The sequence below is a fragment of the Rhincodon typus genome, chromosome 1 (genome assembly GCF_021869965.1).
Source record: "Rhincodon typus isolate 14 chromosome 1, sRhiTyp1.1, whole genome shotgun sequence".
NCBI classification, from domain to species: domain Eukaryota; kingdom Metazoa; phylum Chordata; class Chondrichthyes; order Orectolobiformes; family Rhincodontidae; genus Rhincodon; species Rhincodon typus.
In genome coordinates, this window is record NC_063332.1 from 70,665,268 (window position 1) to 70,681,083 (window position 15,816).

Below are 15,816 nucleotides of genomic sequence, written 5' to 3' on the forward strand. Positions count from 1 at the left end.
TTTCCACTGACTTTGAAGAAAACTGCTGGAAAAGTTTAGCGGTCACTAATTTCACAATTCAAATGCAACTTTCAATCTGATGCATCTGTATGATCTAGGAACAATGTTCTCAGAAAATAGCACATAAAAAGTTGAAATTCATGTTAAATGTTAGGAACAGTGGAAGGGATGATAGGCACACATCTTTTCTTCCTTCACATACCTCTTGACTAAAAGCATATTTAAAAAAAAATGTTTTAACTCCAAATGCTTTAATTGTCAGTAATAAGCAGATGACATGTTTTTCTAAGAAAATAAATATTTATTATTCAACAGCCAAATATATACCACTATATACACACTCAGGAAAGGATTACATTGATAGAAGCAGCCACATAGTTATTTCTTATGATTTCAATATTGCTTTGTTACATTTGCTTTTCCCTCTGGTGAAGGCTTAAAACAATGCAGATCTGTAGTCTTTCTTGGCCACTGAAGTAAAGCTCCAGTAATTTAGAAGAATGGATTTGCTGTTATATATTTGCTGTAACAGAATTATCTTAGTATACGCCACTTAAGCTACAATTCGTCAGGTAGAAAGTTCAACTCAGGTCTGAAGAAGGGTCACTGGATCCAAAACATTAATTCTGATTTTCCTTCACAGGTGTTGCCAGACCTGCTGAGCTTTTCCAGCAACTTCTAATTTTGTTCCTGATTTACAGCATCCGCAGTTCTTTCGGTTTTTATTTATGTTTCAACTTGGGTCTCTGTCTAGATGTGGCGTCAGAGGAGATGTTTTTGGTAGCGCTCTTTTTTTCTGTTGACATAGATGTTTCTGCCTGCCTGACCAGCATATACCTTATTAAAACCCTAATCAGAAACCTTGTGTCTGTCATGTGTCCAAAGCATCTCTTTTGATTGTCCTCATAAATAGTTTCTGATAGTTAGGCACATTGTCTGAAAATAGACTGCAGATATCATTCATCCACATATCATCTTCATTAAATAGAGCTTTACATGCATTGCGCTGGTTTGAAAATTTGTAATTAAAGAGGATACAGCAGTACTTTTAATTAGTTGGAGATATGAAGCCACCACCAAAGGAAAAGAAGTTTTAATTACTTCATCACAACTTATCCAGATATGAAAACTAGCTCAATGTGCTCATAGTTCCATGTGCAAGGAATCAATCATTTCACCACCCAAATTCTTTTTGTGGCTCTGGAAAGTGTCCAAGTTTATATTTTATGAAGTCATGCTTAATAGTTCATAAAATCATTTTGCACAAGTGTAACTAAAAGAACTCATTTTGTTTTGATTCCATCTCCAAAAACCGCAACAGCACAGCCGGTGAACAAGGGCATCAATGACATCAACTTCCACATTTCCCTATTTAATTCCGTATCAATGAACATCAGATGTTGCTGTCAATTTCATCAAGTAATGGTGGGAGATGCCAACAGTTCTGCTAACAATTACAATTGCAAATTTTGGACCAGTGTGCGTCTCCATCTGACTACTATTAACTTGACCACACAATACGAAGCAGAAACTATTACACCTAGTGTCATTAACAATCCGAGAGATTTTGATCACTAACTGCACCACTGATATGATGCTCAAACATACAGATACATTGGAGGGACCAACTTAATATCCTCTCTGGAGCACAATAATATGTTAAAAATTACACAAAGCCCCAATAAATTGGAGTTACTAGATATACATGGCCGCAACACTGCAAAGAGCTGCTTCATCAGGACTTAAGTGGCCCTGGCAAAACCTAAACTGAGTGCCAGCAAGCAGGTTTTATTGGATGACATGGCTGCTTTTGTGCCAAGAATTGCTTTTCTGTTTACTCTGCTTAGACATCCTCTAATGCAACACTTGATGCTAGACTCATATGTAAGTACAATCTGTAACTATGTAGGTACCGCATTACTTGCGCAAGTTTCTATTATATGCTAGTCCCAAAATAATTGCTGGAAATTCAAGGTTGCAGAATTCTGCATAGTGGTCTTAATTCATCTATAACAAAGTACAAACAATGATTTTAAATAATTTTGCTTATATAAATCTTAGAAGCAGCACAAAATATTTGGTATAATAGTTAGTATTCTACCAAAATGAGCACAGGAAATCTCCTTAAATTGAAATAATATGAATACCACTTCTGCAATGTGATAATGTGCAAATTTATGAAGCATTTTAAAAATTGTCAAAGCAAATAGTGTACTAAACAAATTCTAAAAGTTACTTTGCATCTGTTCATGGTGGACTGCCCATTTAAATAGGCCCTGCTTTCAATGGACGAAAGATTTAAAAACAACATAGTTATTTACTGTGACTAAATTTTATAAAGGTATCCTTGGAAGTTTAAACATTAAATAGTGGTCTGTGATAACACTGGGCTAATCCAAGAGTGCTACTGTTTACTTCAGCTACACGTGCTTGGCATTCTAGTTGTTTTCAAATGCATTAAAGATGTAATATGTGTTTTTAGATTGCAAGATTCTAAGGTAATTATCACCTATTAAGTTGTAAAGATAAGCAAATATTCTTTCAAAGCAATCTGCCATTAATCTTTTATAAAACTATATGTGCTTACCCTAAATCCTCTGTGCAGTCGATCTTTCATAACACCAATGAATTCTTTGTAACTTAGTTGATCATCTTTGTCCACATCAAAGATTTTGAAGACTGTATTTACCAAGTGTGAAGAAAGCTTCAGGCCTGTAGCCACATATACAGCACGCTTGAACTCATCTGGATAAACATGCAAAAGCATTAAAAGTGAGATTGTAAATTGCAATTCAGAAAAGCTTAAAGTTGAGAACCTTTTTACACTTTTTGATCAAGTTAGAAACAAGAATTTTAATAATGTCTTCTCTACCGAAATACACTTAAAACAATAAAAGCTAACTTGCAGAATTATATGGACTCTAGAAAGGCAACCTTTTCAAAAGTTATATTGTATACACCACATCTACAAAAACATGACTTGAATGAGTAAATGATTTATCGAAAAAGTGATGTCTGTGATTTAAAGTATTAAGAATGACTTCAATTCAAAGATTTAGTCAATGAGTAACCCTTTGGAAAGTGATACAGCTTGCTTTTTTGTTTTAGTTAGTGACAATTTTCTAAATACACAAGTATTTTTCATATATGTCTACGACAATCTACTATCTAATACCATATAAACTCAAATAATGGTTGAAAATATGTAAGTTTTGATGCCTATCGTTTGGCCAAAAATGATTTTTCATAATTTTTTATATATCTCATGCATGAGATGAATCCTAACCCTTAACTCCAAAGCTTTTGCACTTATCACCTGCACACCACAGAAGTCAAACTTGCCCTGGTTCAAATCTACTTAATAGAATTATTAAATAGGGCACCAATGAAGGTTGCTCTTCAAGTCTTGTGTCTTCATATGCCAACACATGATGTCAAGCCTACCACCTCACTGATGCAAGCACCTACCCTCCAATCTGCAACATGGTATGACAAAGAACAGGAAATGCACAGCCCAGTTCAAACTTAAAGGTATTAAAATTACATAGTAGACTAATTGTATGGCAGCTAGAAAGTTCAAGATATCAGAAAAGAATGTTAGTGATCAGAGAAAGCTCTCTGCACAGCCTTGACTGATGCCCAAGAATAAATGCTCAAACAGAAAAAATACCTAACAGGTGGTCGATATTAGAAAACAAAGTTGCAAAACACATTTTTAAAAATTGCCAGAATAGACTTTTTTTCTTGTACATCAGCTGAATCTTTGCCCAGAAATAAACAAGAAAGCTGGATTTCAAAACCAGTCCCAATTATCCACCAGATTTATGAAGAGAAACAATTTCACACTGCAACAGAAAACCAAAGTATCACACCGTCGTCTACCAGAATTCGATGATAGGTCTATCGGATTTCAGCAGTATATATCAAATATTAGCAAAATAATGAAAATAGATTGGCCTATATTTGTTAAAGGGGAAGAGTCTCCATGATTTTTGGCATGTCAGCCAGCCAAAGGTGAGCAAAAATGAGCAGCAACTATTGTCAAATCATTCAAGAAATGTGGGATACCCAATGCACCTGATGATATTTGTTTGCGGAAAGATATGGATGATTACAACATAACTGCTGAAGATGATGAGGTTGATGATCCACATTACGTTGCCACTCAAGGAGGAGATTGGGATCAATTACTTGATTCTGAAGGTAAGGAGGGTGATTATTTGAGGTGGCTTGGTAGTTCACAGTGCCAGGAACCCAGGTTCAATTCCAGCCTTGGGCGATTGTCTATGTGGAGTTTGCACTTCTCCCCGTTGTTGCGTGGGTTTCCTCTAGGTGCTCTAGTTTCCTCCCACAGTCCAAAGATGTGCAGGCTAGGTGGATTGGCCAAGCTAATTGCCCATAGTATCCAAGGATGTAGGTTAGGTGGATTAGCCATGGAAACTGCAGGGATGGCGGGGGGCGCGTGAGTGGGATGCTCTTCAGAGAGTCGGTGTGGACTTGTTCTGCTGAATGGTCTGTCCCCACACAGTAGGGATTCTATATGATATGGATTTTAATACAAGTTCAGTAAAAGCTCTGCCACTAATATTCTCTTCTATACTGTGAAAAAAAGTGAATGAAATTGTCTAAGTATATATGGCTTTTGCTATTGATGAAATTGATAAATTTAGTATGCAGAAATTAATGTCTCTGTCCTTGAAAGTTATTATTTAATAAACAAAAATACTTTTTGACTCCTTTCCACTAATTCTGGCTGTGGGGTTTGACAGGAGGATAGGTAGCATGAGCAGTCTCTGGTGCGACAACTCTGCAATAGCATTGTGAAGGGAAATGATGAATTTCAACCTCTAAAATATTACTTGAGTAAGAATTGATGCCTTATTTTTTAAACTAAAAATTAGCCTTGGAAGCTCTACTTTTACATGAAGATACTTATTTCCTCACAATTCACTGCCAAATCTTATATTACTGTGGAGTCAGTCAAGTGATGCTTTACATTCACATCAGACCATCATTCTCTTCATGACTGTTTCACCCTCCATCTACCGCATTCAGGACGTGAACCAGATAACCTTAAGAAAACTATAAAACAAAATTTAGTCCATGTATTATGTGAAAAATATCTGTCAGAGAGATTAAAATGGTAAAATCTACAAATTTGACTTAGCAGAACTAGCATTGAAAATAGAGCCGAAAACTAGCTAAAAATGGGATCAAAATATTTTATGATGTAACAATCTGAGGAACAAAACTAGGCAAATTAAACAAATGCTTACAATATCAATGGAACCTGTAAAGCTCAGCTAAAAGGCATTAAAACTGACTAGGTATAACGCGCATTTATGCTAATAACCCAAAATAAGTAAGTAAATATGCAAAGCAGACTTTGAGTAAAGCCTACTTTGCTAATCAAAGCACATAGCTGAAATAAGGTCATGAGCAAAAATAATTTTCCAATGAATTTGTCCTTATGAAAACACTTAGAAATGAATACAGTAGCATTATACAACTTCGCTCACCTTGCCCAATTGATCGATTTGCAAAATTATACATCTGCATTGCAATGGCAAAGTCCTCCAAGTTATTCAGGAATTGAAAGAAGGATCTGAATTCATCAAAAGTGATGCCCTAAAATGTAAACAATATATAAGTATCAAGTGAAACATTCTGCAACTCAAGTAGAATATAGATTTCAATTAAGAGACCTATAATTGTAACTGATTGGGCACTACATTTGATTTATTGTTGTGGGGTTCCATAACTAACACTTCATGTGTGATATGACCTAGCAATAGAAGGTTAATACTAGACTTGATGATCACTCAGAGCGAAAAATCTTTGAAGGTCAGCAAACTTTCCACAGATTAGGTCAAAGATTCTTTCACCTGCTCTTTTCAACACAATGAAGCTGAAATAAAGTTTTGGAAAAAAAAGCACTCTTTAATGAGTGCCAAGTACTAATTGTTTACTTACAGCATTCAGGCAACTTTTAGTGTCTGTAAACATTGCCGCCTAAGGCAGATCTTTTGACTTTTGACACTAAGTAAAAGATTTGCTCATGTCTGTCTGAAAATTTTAACCTTTAGAACATTGCACAACTTCACCTACTGCCTATTTACCTTCCGAAGGCAAGAAAAGTAACTAGATCCCAAGAAAAGCAACTTACCTTTCTCATAGAAAATGGAAACAAAAAATATTACACTACAAAACCTAAGTAAATGGAAGAAATCATAGACAATGTCTTCATCCAGTATTTTTGATATGACCAAGTATTATTGTGAGCAGAACAATGGCTTACTAACTTTTATATCAATAAAGTTTCATTCCTGTATTCCACATCATATTATTTCTTCCACATGAATGTTTAAAAACTATTGTAGTGCCTTCAGGGGCAACATTTTACTAAATTTTAAAACAAACATGCATTTTAACACCTGTAGATTTCTTTAAATGAAGCATCATCTTCAGTTGAGGAATAGGCAGTCAACTTGTTCCTGGTTTTTGAAGAATACTAATAAACTCAAATTGAACTTTCCCAGGCCTGCAATGGCAAGCTTAGAGGCAATGTTGCTGGGAAAATAGAGGGGAGCTGCATGGGAGTGGGTGCCCAATATGTTCCCACCCTCAGGGAAATTTCCTTTTGTTGGGGATCTAGATCATCTACGCAAACTGTGGAGGCTGACAGCCAACCGAGTTGATTATGGATCCAACTAGATCTAATTTTGCAGATGTACAAGTCTTTTGCCACTGGCAAGCTGGCCTACTGCAAATGAGGACACTGCCATCTCCATAGAGGCAGCCATTCTGCAGCAGGCTGAGGGATCATTGGAGCTGGTGGATTCATGCCGTGGCAGAAAAATACAATCTAAATCATAAACCTAATGCGTTTTTGCTCTGTTTAAGGGACTGAAAAGCTTTGTCTCTAATTAAATGTTAATCCGTTTTGATATGTTTTAGTCTATCTCAGCAGCACTTGCCTCTCCAGGCAAGATTGCTGAAGATCTAAAGTTACTGGATCTCTAAATGGGCTCTCATCATTAATCAACCTATTTGCCATCTTCTGGAAATGGCCTGTTAGGGGATTCTAACAGGACTACTGCAAGATCAGGATAGCTGCTGGTGTGGACTACGGACCCACACCTGACCCAGATATCGAGGTACTGAAGCCTGTAGGAACATCTAGTCAGAATTGGTTCAGTGTTTGCCCTCTTACCTCGGAATTAGAATTAAAATCCCACTCTAGGGGGCTGAGCACGTAGCCATAGCTAAGGGAGTGCTGTACTGTTCGAGAATCATACAGCAAAGAGGCCCTTCAGCCTATTGAGTTTGTTCACCAAAAATAAATCACTTTTTTGATGAGACATTAAATTGTGGCTCCATTAGTTCTTTAAAGTTGATAGATGAAGACACGAATTAAGAGCAGGAATAGGCCATTCACCCCTTTAAGCCCGCTCTGCCATTCAATAAGATCATGGTTAATCGAATTGTGGCCTCAACTCTACATTCCTGCCCACTATGGATACTTTTGACTCTCTTCTTAATCAAGAATAGAGGCTGGTAATCTCAGTTGGCCAAATGGCTGGTTTGAGATCCGGAGTGATGCCAACAGCGCTGGTTCGATTTCCATACCAACTAAGGTCGCCCTGAAGATTCAACCATCTCATCCTCTCTTGCCTGAGGCGTGGTGACCCTCAGATTAAACTCATCATTAGTCTTATCTCTCTAACAAGAGGGCAGCCTGATGGTCCTCTAGGACTATGAAGACTTTCATCATGAATATATCTACATCTGCCCTAAAAATAATCTATGACTTTGCCTCCTTCTCAGGAAGGGAGTTAAACGTAAAAAAATTCAAAAGGTGAGAAGGTTACACTAATGATACTACTTAATAAAATAGACCAATTTCTCGGTCTCCATCTTACACAATGTACATAATCTAGTCTAATATTATAGTATTAATGTTTGGGATCTTGTAAGCAAATTGATAAACACATTTGCCTACTTTACAATTGTGACTATATTTCAGAAGTACTTTATTGACCATTTCAGCACTTCAAACTTCAAGCCAGCCTGACAGCCAAGACTTAAGAAAAAATTAGTTTGTTTGCATAGGCGTAGAAGAGTGTTGAACTGGATTTACACCTCAATCTCAATCTTGAGAATGCTAGAATACAACAGCAGGGATGTACTGCTGAGGCTGTATCATGCACTGGTCACATCAGAATATTTTGGGGTGTTTTGGGCCCCACATCTAAAGAAGGATGTGCTGGCTTTGGAGAGGTTGAGAGAAGTTTAAGGCAGAAATGACAGTTGGATCAGGTGCATTTGAACATAGATTGAAGATGGCCTAGAGAGGTCCTTGGTTCTCTGGGACTTCGTCCCATTACTCTATTCAGTATTAGGCCCTCTAGTCCTCAATTCCCCACAAGTCCACATGTCAACTTATGTCCCAACCCTTCCCAATATATTCTACTTCCACGCCAACACATGCTTCCCACACATATAATCCCCACATAAAATGAACCAACTTATGACTCCCCACCCATCCACACTGCCCCTTACAGCTGGAAGGTGAACTTAGTCCCTACTCATGATACTCCATATATCTATAGATCATGTGTCAACGCATAGCCAGCTCTGCACCAATTGCTCTTACATCCTCCGTGTCAACTTATCCAATATCCATCAGAGGCAGAGATAGTAAGAAGAAGGGTCTAGACCTGAAACGTCAGCTTTCCTGCTCCTCTGATGCTGCCTAGCCTGCTGTGTTCATCCAGCTCCACACCTTGTTATCCACCAGAGGCAAATATCAGAAGCCATGTTATTTATTGGAGAAAGTTCATGAAATACAAAAACCTTTCTCATTCATGAAATCCCAATTAATATATTTAAGTCCACTTGGGTGCTCAAGCCCTTTATGAAATATTTCTATTCATAACCTCACATCAAACACAACTAATCCTTTAACAACCTATCTGAACTTTCAAACTATGACTTTATAACCTCCCCACTGTTATAATTATAGGTTATGGAATGCAACCAATTCATATGCATGATAGTACTTAGGGTTATGGCAACAAACATCAATTGAAACTACTAGAGTTTTTTTCAACTCTTAAATTCAGGCAGACAGTTTTCTATTCAATTATTAACAGGCTTTCTATTTAAATAACCCAACAGCTTTACAGTTCTACAGATCCTATCTACCCTTTAGGGGCATTTCCACAGATTTGAAATGTCCACACTGCAGGATTATACAATTGCTCCAGCAGAAATGGGCCCTGCTGACTTTGGGTTTCTCATGGTAGATTGGTTAGCAACATTGGATCTCATGGATTCCATGGGGAGCTAGCCAACTGGATACAAAATTAGCTGGAAGGTAAAAGACCAAGGGTGATAGTACAGGGTGGTTTTTTGGGTTGGAGGCCTGCGACCAGCAGAATGCTGCAAGGATTGGTGCTGGATCTACCACTTTTCATCATTTATATAAATGATTTGGTTGTGAAGATAGGTATGGTTAGTAAGTTTGCAGATGACACCAAAATTGGTGGTGTTGTGGACAGTGAAGAAGGTTATCTCAGAGTACAGTTTTGATCAGATGGGCCAATAGGCCAAGGAGTGGCAGACGAAATTTAATTTAGTTAAATGTGAGGTATTGCATTTTGGTAAGGCAAACCAGGACTTATACAGTTAATGGTAGGGTCCTGGGGAGTGTTGCAGAAAAAAGAGACCAAGGGGTGCAGGTGCATATTTCCTTGAAAGTGGAGTCGCGGGTACACCGGGTGGTGAAGACAACATTTGGCACAGTTGCCTTCATTGGTCAGTGCATTGAGTATAAGAGTTGGACACCATGTCGCGGCCATACAGGACATTTGTGAGGCTCTTTTTAGAATACAGTGTTCAATTCTGGTCTCCTTGCTATAGGAAAGATGTTGTTAAATTTGAAAGGAGGTTGCCAGGATTGGAGGGATTGATTTGTAGGAAGAGGCTGGGGCTGTTTTCCCTGGAGCGTCAGCGTCAGGGGCTGAGGATTGACCTTACAGAGGTTTTTTTAAAACCAGAGAGGTACGGATAGGGCAAATAGCCAAGGCCTTTTTTCTAGGATGGGGGTTCCAAAACTTGAAGTAATAGGTTTAAAGGTGAGAGGGGAAAAATTTAAAAAGGACTTGAGGGGTAAATTTTTCACGCAGTGGGTGCTGTGTGTATGGAAGGCATTCCAGAGGAGGTGGGTACATGAATAGGAAGGGTTTACAGGGATATGGGCCAAATTCTGGCAAATGGCACTAGATTTATTTAGGATACCTGGTCAGCGTGGACAAGTTGGACTGAAGGGTCTGTTTCTGTACAACTCTATAACTTGTGGGAATCACATCATGACAATCTATCCTCAGAAAAGAAGTGGGAGGGTGGGGACTTCCCCTGCAATATCTATGAATCTGCCAAAGCAGCCTGTAGTCTCTGCAAATTTGTAGGTGCACTTGTCAACTAGGTCCAGAAACAGGAGAACTCAAACACAGTTAATGCGTTGTTTTGTGCTGCCTACTGGAGGATGAATATTGCCTAGGGTTCAAGGCAAACTCCCAGCTCTTGTTTGAAACTGTGCAATGAAACTCTTTATTCTTTATGCCCATCTGAACAAAGGTCAGTTTACTGTCTCATCTCAAAGATTACACCTCTAAAACACACGTATTACTGCAACGAATAGTCAGCCTGAATAAAGTCCTAGAATAGGTCTTAAACTGTCAATCTTTTTAATCGGCGATTAAAGAACTATTAATGAACTAAACTGACAGTTATTTCCTAATAAATGTGAGGTAATATTACATAATTGCAAAAAAGAAAATGGATAAGCAAATTCAAAAAAATCAGAAATGAGATAATGATTTATGAAAATTGGGAACGGAAAACGCAGAGCAAATTTTCTGTTTTAATATGAACAGTTTCTGATAAATTTTGATCAACATAGTGGCCAATCTTCAGGTTTCATTATTGCAATAGATATCAATTTGGACAAGTGATAATATAATGGGTTCTTAATCTGACTGTAGTTAATTAATTGTACATAATTATAGAAATTCAGGTTACTTCCACTTATTTCAATTCTGGCATTGCATACCTTAGTGACACTATGATCTGAGTGTTGGTGAAAGAAAGTAATGCTCTTGGGGGTGGGGAAAATGGGAAGGGAAGACATTCTTAGGCATCTAGGTGTGTGTGAGCAGTATTTAATTGGTAAGACTTCTGAGTATACACAAGCCACAGAAAAATAGACACTATGAAACATAGTTGGAAAGGGAAAACTAATTTTTGAGGGGTGAAGAAATCATCTACAAGAGAAGTAAAATGATTCTATTAAAGAGACAACTTTGATTCTGTTATTGGAAATTGATTGCTATCAGAACTTGGTTCCATATTATACATTGATGTCATGCGTCAGATGTTCGCAATATCAAAATGAAATAACATATAAATAAAAATTTAAAATACTGTATGCCACATTAAGTACAAAAACTCAATTCAAATCAAATTTAAGTAGTTTACTACAAAAAGAACAGAATTCTAATAGTGCTACATTTTCTAAGATGAGGCTACATAGTTAGGCAATGCAACTAGTATGCAAAATAAACAGATTTTTCTGGTTTCACAAATTTAACTTTCAAAGCTGCTAACATGTAGCAATTTAAAGCAGATAGAATGTTTGCAAGTTTTCAAAGAAAGATTAAGCTGATCCTTCTATAAACAAAAACAGAAGAAATATATCCAAAACATCCCACACCTGAAGGCTTACTTGTAACACCAGCTCTATTGATTTGCATTGATGCAATTACTTACCACAAGATTTTTCTATTGCGCAGATACACCACTGATAACAGACATCTGTTATCAACAAATGAAGTGATGAACAATAACACTCTACTATTCTCAGTGGTTTGAATTCTTTTAAAATCTCTCTTCACCTAATGATAAGCATCTGACATCAATAAACTTAATGACTGGCCAATTAAATCAATGATTTGATTTTAAAAGTGGTTTTTAAGGACAATGTTTAGGTTATTCTGTTTTAGAGAGTGATGAAATGTGTTTTTGTAACATGAGATTTTCAGAGTATAAGGACTGCATCAGAGTACCAAAATGGATTAAAAATATATTTATTTCTGCTCTTGTTTCTGATAATTGATAAATGGACAGAAGGCTCTAGAAGAGTACAAAGAAAAGGATTATATAATGTGGGACTCTATGGCTCAAAATACAATTGCCCAGTAGAACAGCTGGAAATGCTATGCCCACAATCACTGCACTGCTTTGCTTTCTTTACATTTTCTCTACTCCTCCTCAACAGTTTAACACATTCCAATCCCCAAAGTAAGGTGGTATGATCAATGAATCATTCTGCTTCATTTGCCAATCTATCACATGCAAAAGAAATTGAAACCTATTTTTGTGATTAATTTTTAACATTATTGCACTGGTCTTACTTCACTTTTACCAGACTTTTTAATAATTATTCAAAAAGGTCAGAAGACAAGAACAGACCATTCAGCCCCTAACTTCTCGATCATTCCTAAATACACTTTTTTTTTCCGAATCTTAATTCCATGATTAATTTTGCATACATTCACACTTTTATTTCACAAATAAACATGTCTTACTTTAAAATTTTCAATATTGATCCATGGCCTTCTGGGCAATACATTTCACATTCATACAATCTTTGGTTAAATTCCACTGTTATGTTCCATTATTCAGGATTCCTCAAATACTGCAGTCATTCATTCAAATCCCTTAATTAGTGAAAGATCTCAATCAGGTCATACTTTAACTTGCTAACTTCAGGATATAAAGTTGTATTATATTTTACTGTTTCAAAGTACTAGACATTTACTTGGATTCAATATTGATGGCTATTTCAGAATGATGCTTTACATGTCTAATGTAAATTTCGCAATATCCTAAAATCAAATGAAGAGCTTTCTTTTTAAATTTTTGGTAACTAAAACTGGGTATCAATGGCTAAGCCACGATTCATTACACATCATTAATTGCCCTCAAGGTGGTGGTGGGAAGCCATCTTCTTAGACTGCTGCAGTGTATCTTGTGTGCCACCACACCCAGCACCTTTCCCTGCAACCACAGGAAGTGCTATACCTCCCAAATCACCTCCATTCAAGGTCCAAAGCAAACCTTTCACATCAGACAGGAGTTCACCTGCACATCCGCCAATTTGGTCTACTGTATCCGCTGCTCCCATTGTGGCCTCTACATCAGTGAGACCAAGCGTAGACTTGGAGACCATTTCGTACATCATCTGCGCTTTGCACGCAACAAATGACAACACCTTCTGGTCGCCAACCATTTTAACTCCCCTTCTCACTCCCTAGTGACATGTCCATCCTGGGCTTCCTCCAGTGCCACAAATGACACCAACACCTCATATTCCACCTCGGAAGCCTACAGAGCGATGGCCTAAACATGGAATTTACCAGTTTTAAAATCTCCCACCCTGACTATTTAGGCCCTTGGAGGTGAGCAGGAAGGTGGTGAAGGGGCAGGTATTGCACCCTCTGTGGTTACATGGGAAGGTGTCGGGGGAAGGGTGGGGCAGTGGTGTTAGTGGTCGAGGAATGGGCGAGGGTATCCCGGAGGGAACGGTCCCTGCGAAATGCAGAGGGGGGAGTGAGGGGAAGATGTGTTTGGTGATGGCATTTTGCTGGAGTTGTCGGAAATGGCAGAGAATGATCCTTTGAATGCAGAGGCTAGTGGGATGAAAAGTGAGGACAAGGGGGACCTGATCACGCTGTTGCAAGTGATGGGAAGGGGCAAGAGTGGAAGCACAAATGACAGGTCACATGCGGTTGAGGGCCCTGCCAACCATAATGGACAGAAAACCACAGTTACGGAAAAAGCAAGCCATGTCAGTAGCGTCTGGCAGAAGTGTGGAGACAAAGCAGAGTTAATATTTCAAGTCCAGTGACCCTTCTTCAGAACTGGTAAAATAGCAATGATATAACATCTGTCTGTGACATGGTGGAACTGGACTGAGCAGAGCAGATGGGTCTGGCTTCCAGACTGGTGCCACCATTGTTGGCGATAAACTGTGTCACAGTATGTGCTGATCTTTACATGTAATGATGTCATCAGGTGAAAAGATCCAGGGGAATCCCATTCAGGAATGTGACAGGGTGGCCAAAATGACACAATCATGTGAATACGAGAATGATAAAACTGGCAAAAATGCAGGTGATTTTGATTACTACATCATTCAGTCTACACCAGCAAAACCTGAACTAGCTTTCAAGTATAGATTGGAATTTAAATTCTGCCAGTTGGGAGAATGGGATTTGAACCTGTGTTCAGAGCATTAAGCTGGGCCTCAGGATAACTTGTATGATAACATGATAATAAGCTCTGTCCCTCCTAACTGTTGTTCCATGACTTGAGACAGTGGCATCAGTTGTCCTAACCTTGGATTAAATCTGTCATCTTAAATTCTTTGTAATTTCCAGTGCTTTCTTTATTTTTGAAAGCATTCTTGAGATCTAATTTTTCAACCATGTTTGTCTCTTAATTTCTGTGCATTTAAATCACACCCTTATCAAATGCAAAGTCCTTTCGATTTTATTAAGGAGAGAAATCTGATTTAAAGTACTTTGTCTATTAAATACAGAAAAATATTAAATTTGATTTTAAAATCAAAGATTCTACCTTCCTTCTGGGGAAAGATTCTACAGATCACAAATGCAAAACCAACTACCTTCTCTTCAGGAATTCTTTGACGAACAGACTCCAGATAAGTGCTTGTGTTGTCTACATTTGTATAACGTAGCAGAATACGAGCAAAATCCTCTTCACTAATTGTGGTCATGCCTTTGGAGTATGAAAGGAATTCAGTTTCCAAAATTTCAGTCTGAATATTATCCATGAACCTAAGCATTACAAAGACGAATAAATGAGAAATCACAAATCAATTGTCCTTATAATGTAAAAAATTGATTGGTACACTTTTTGGAGTAGAATAAAAGTAAAAATTATTAAAAACTATAGTAGTTCTGAATAGGATACATCTAAATGAGGAAATTGAGTCAATTGGGTAAACACTTTCTTAAAACTGCTAGCGATTTAAAGTACATGCAAACATACTATCGTTTACAATGCATTACAGTGCATTTGCCAGCCAGCATTCAAAATACAATTAATAATGCATTAATAATGCAAAATACAATAATTATGCTTAATAACATTAGTGAAAAATAACGGAATGGTAAGTAACTTCTGTTGTAAGCATGAATTAATGGATAGAGCAGGTATGTTTCACAAATAAAAACAGAATTGATGATGTGTAAAAGAAAAGGCACGAAGTATGGTTCTAGCATGGAGCCTACAGTCAGAGGCTACTACTTACAGGAGGCCATTCAGCCAATCAAAGCATGCTGTCTCTACAGAATCTAGTCAGTCCTCTTCCCTCATTGTATCACTGCAGCCCTGCAATTTTATTTCCCAAAGGTCCAATTTTCTTTTGATATCAATTAATCATCACCACTTCCATCTCCTATATAGGCAGTTAGATCCACATCATTCCCAGAATCTGCATATGATATCAAAAATCAGACACCACCAGGTTATAGTCCAACAGTTTTATTTGAAAACACAAGCTTTCAGAGTCTTGCCTGAAGAAGCGAGACTCCAAAAGCTTGTTTTCAAATAAAGCTGTTGGACTCTAACCTGGTATTGTGTGATTTCTGACCTTGTCCAGCCCAGTCCAACAGCGGTAGCTCTGCATATAATAGTCCTTATTCAGATTTGGTCTGCATTCATTAC

General features: G+C 37.6%; 1 protein-coding gene across 5 annotated transcripts in view; it reads right to left on the minus strand.

Annotated features, from left to right (window-relative positions):
• The window catches only part of LOC109934783 (calcium uptake protein 3, mitochondrial), a 170,912-nt gene that overhangs the window by 38,759 nt on the left and 116,337 nt on the right, over positions 1-15,816 (minus strand). For all 5 annotated transcript variants that reach the window (XM_048605044.1, XM_048605037.1, XM_048605011.1 and 2 more), the window contains 3 exons: positions 14,753-14,924; positions 5,520-5,628; positions 2,588-2,745 (listed from right to left, as the gene is read on the minus strand). In XM_048605044.1, coding sequence (XP_048461001.1) covers positions 2,588-2,745; positions 5,520-5,628; positions 14,753-14,924 — 439 coding nt within the window. The remainder of the gene's footprint in view (positions 1-2,587; positions 2,746-5,519; positions 5,629-14,752; positions 14,925-15,816) is intronic.